Source organism: Triticum aestivum, chromosome 7B, assembly GCF_018294505.1.
Source record: "Triticum aestivum cultivar Chinese Spring chromosome 7B, IWGSC CS RefSeq v2.1, whole genome shotgun sequence".
Classification (NCBI taxonomy): Eukaryota; Viridiplantae; Streptophyta; class Magnoliopsida; order Poales; family Poaceae; genus Triticum; species Triticum aestivum.
In genome coordinates, this window is record NC_057813.1 from 47,631,643 (window position 1) to 47,635,487 (window position 3,845).

General features: G+C 55.7%; 1 protein-coding gene across 1 annotated transcript; it reads right to left on the reverse strand.

Annotated features, from left to right (window-relative positions):
* Window positions 1-1,620: 1,620 nt before the first annotated feature.
* Window positions 1,621-3,282, reverse strand: LOC123162416 (anthocyanidin 3-O-glucosyltransferase 2). Its single transcript, XM_044580195.1, has one exon. It carries the CDS (start codon window positions 3,215-3,217, stop codon window positions 1,769-1,771), a length of 1,449 nt encoding a protein of 482 aa, XP_044436130.1. The 5' UTR covers window positions 3,218-3,282; the 3' UTR covers window positions 1,621-1,768.
* Window positions 3,283-3,845: the final 563 nt, after the last annotated feature.

Sequence of the window (3,845 nt, forward strand, 5' to 3'; positions counted from 1 at the left end):
GAGTCAAGCCGAGTGAGCGAGAGCTTCATGGGCTAGCCCATGTGAGCATTATAGCAACAATTCCATGATTTCAACATGGAATGGAAGCAAGATGCTCAAACAACCACCACCGGCTCACACAACGATCGAAGCGTGCAAAGACACCACAAACATGCACTAAACAACTCCAGTCTTCTCTTGAAACAAGTATTGTCTTCAACCGCAACCCGACACGATATATAAACGTAAAAAACACCGCCATAGCATATTGAAAACTCAAGCCAACACAAGTAAAATTAAGATAAAATAATGATCATAATAATCTACTAAATATAAAAGCGTTAATCCGACAAGTGAAGACTGGTACGGTGAAGCGCTCGTTAGCCCCTAATGTGGATTACACTAGATGGTCACATTCGTTCATGATACTTAATAATATTCTTCATACCCGTTAAATATTTTAAGTTTTATGAGAAAACTTTTGGTTCATACGGATAGATGATGTGGCCCCGAAGATAACCTGCAAATAGTTAATAGAATAAGTTCATCTACAACCAGACCTCTCAAACCCGACTCATACACCCAGGCGGACCGCCTAGTCACGATTTGTTGACCCAGACGAGCCCCTCAAATGGACCTCAAACGCCCGGGCTGACCGGCACCCCCTATATCCAGCCCAAATATGGGGCGGATACGTGGGCGCCCAGGCGCGCCCGCCACGTCGGACTAGACAGCCCGACCCCACCCCAAATTGCACCAAATCCATCCCGAAGACCAGCCGGATCCTCTCTTCGTCCTCCTCCGCGTCGTCCGTCTCGCAGTCCACAGCCGTTTGTGAAGACCATATCCGAGTCGTGTGGCAATAAACAGAGCCACTTTGCAACAATGCAGGAAGCGGCTAGGAAGGACGTGGAGAGGGCATTTGGTGTGCTTCAGCCTCATTGAGGAATTATGCGGAACGCTGCAATGATGTGGGTATCAGAAATTTTGTGGCAGCTGATGACATGTTGTGTTATTCTGCACAATATGATTGTCTAGGATGGGGGTGATGGTGTAGCCCAAATCCATGATTTCGAAGCACCTGGAGAACAAGTTGAAATCCCGGAAAATCAAGATGCGGCTCTGCTGATGAACTTTCTACAGATGCATCAGAATCTTCGAGATGAGCAGGTGCACATGCAACTACTCAATGATCTTGTAGAGCACATGTGGACCCACAATGGCAAGAAGGAGACAATGCTTGAGTTTCACACTTAAAATAAATTTTATGTAAACGTTATCTATGCTTGATACCAATAATTGCTATTTACGTGTGACATTGTGTTGCATGATCGGCGTGCATGTATTTGAGAGTCCGAAGTTGAGAGATGTGGATGGCCAGAAGAAAATATGATAGCCCGTCCGGATGCGCCCGTGGGGTTTGAGGGGTTAAATTTGCTAAGTCCGGCTGTTGATGTTCTAAGAACTGTTAAAAACACAGTCATCGCCAATTTCAAATTAACCAAAGTAAGGACAAAACCCTACGCGGATATGACCCTTAAGTTTTTGGTTCATACCAACCAACCAACCAATCTTCAAATAAATTTCCCCTAAAATATCTTCAAATAAATTTGGGATACTTATTGAGGGTGACAAGTTATGTGCAACATGAACCGCGCGCCAAACTGATGTTTTTACCAAGTGAACTTATTCCCAAAGCACAACGTAGTTGGACATTAGAAACGTTACAGCGGCGGACACCATACGAAACACTACACAGGACTACAGGAGACGCCGCGTTAGACGTTGTCTAGGTGCTGCCTGTTTTCGGCAGGAGCACCGCGCCTCCGACGAGCTCCTCGGAGAGCCTCTGCAACGAAGCGTAGGAGGAACCGCTCTGCTCCACGGCATTGCGGCAGGCGCGTTTCATCTCCATGGCCTTCTCCCTCGCCTTAACCCCCTCGTCGCCGCCGCCCATGAGGGACCTGACCGCCCGCTCCAGCTGCGCCGCTTGGACGTAGTTCCCACGCTTCCTGTCCATCTCCAGCGGCACGGCGGCGCCCATCCCGTGGACGACCGCGAACGCGTTGAGGTGCTGGTCGGCGGCGAGCGGCCACGGCAGCATGGGCACGCCAAACCAGAGGCTCTCGAGGATGGAGTTCCAGCCGCAGTGCGTGACGAAGCCCCCGACGGCGGCGTGCGCCAGTATCTCCTTCTGCGGCGCCCTCGTCGGCCACACCAGCCCTCTCCCCTTCGTCTTGTCCAGGAAGCCCTCCGGGAGCAGCTCGGCGAGGTTCGCGTCCGTCGGGTCTCTCGCGCCCATCGTGGCGTCCAGCGGCAGGCCGCGCAGCACCCAGAGGAAGCGGTGGCCGCTGCGCTCCAGGCCGTGGGCTATCTCGTGCACCTGCAGTGGCGGCAGCATCCCTTTGCTCCCGAAGCAGAGGAAGAGCACCGAGCTCGGAGGCTGCGAGTCGAGCCACCGCACGCACTCGTGCGGCTGCTCGGCCGGCGGGCTTATTAGCGAGATCGCCGGGCCGATGGGGTACACGGTCGGGGCGCGGACGCCGCGGGTGCACCGGCCTTGGGCGATGGCAGCGAGGACGCCGGTCTCGAGCTCAGCCGCCGTGTTGACGATGATGCCCTTGGCTTCCATGTAGCGCCTCCCCGTGTACAGGAACCACGTGTAAGTCGGGCTCTTTTTGTCCAGCAAGGTCTCCGGCAGGAAGGACGGCGGCAGCGGCGGGAGGCCGGGCACGTCCACCGGGCCTTCAAAGTCCCCCTCCACCTCGTCCTGGAGCGACGGCGAGCGCAGCAGCAGCGCCAGCATCGCGGCGCCGGAGGTGAAGTAGACGTAGGCCGGCACGGCGAGGTCGCGGGACACGTCGAGCGCCGGGGTGAAGAAGATGTCGAGGACGAGCGCCGCGACGGGGCACGCGAGGCCGGAGACGGCGGCCCGGATGTGGGGCACGTGGAGCTGCACGATGCGGGAGATCCACTCCTCGACGCCCGTGTGGTCGGTCGGGAGCGGCACGGACGGGAGGTGAAGGAAGCGGATGTCGGTGGCGCCGGCTTCCTCCTCCCGGCGTATGTGGTCGGCGATGTCGGACTCGGCCTGCGCCGTCGGCGCCGGCATGAGGAGCACCGTGAGCGAGAGGGCACTGCTGCAGCATTGGAGCATCCGCTTGCCGGCCTCGATCATGGGCATGAAGTGGCCGACGCCCCACGCGGGCAGTAGCACGATGGTCGGTTTTGCTGCCATGGAGAGTGTTCTGAGCTGCTGGCTACTCTTTCTTCGTCGATTGCCTTTTTCTTAGCGACTCGCTAATATAAATGGCATCAGCTTGTTCGGTGGTAGGTACAGCAGCAAACGAATGGTCCTGTGATTTGCACGTAGAACCATCACGGATCACGTGGCATTGCTGCCCGATTAATTATTTCGGGGACCTGGCATAACTTTTTTCTCTCGACGATCACGTGGCATTTGCACGTAGGGCACTTCTAACCGATCCCAATAACGAGTCACAGAAGTAAAAAAATTGGTTTTACTTCTCCGACCTACACCTAGCCGATCTTCAATAACTATTAGCGGAGGATCGTTTACCCTCAGCCGCGCATCCCGCCCCTAAATTTGCTCGGCCGCTACCCCTGGGAGGAAAATCTCCCGCCTCTCTCTCGCCGCCCCCCTTCCCCGCCACGCCACCGCCTCTTCATCGGCGACCGCCTTTTCCCCTCTGCAACCTCATTGCCACGCCCTTCTGCCTGACGGCGAGCCGGAATCGAGGTGAAATCCCGCCGCCGTCGCCATAACCGATTCGTCGGATTGCCACATATCTTCTTCCTCTTTGGCGGCCAACACATCTGACCTTGCTTGCGCACGCTGCAGGTCA

Excerpts from the sequence above, each read along its gene's own strand:
- LOC123162416 (XM_044580195.1), bottom strand. The coding sequence starts at position 3,217 with ATGGCAGCAAAACCGACCATCGTGCTACTGCCCGCGTGGGGCGTCGGC.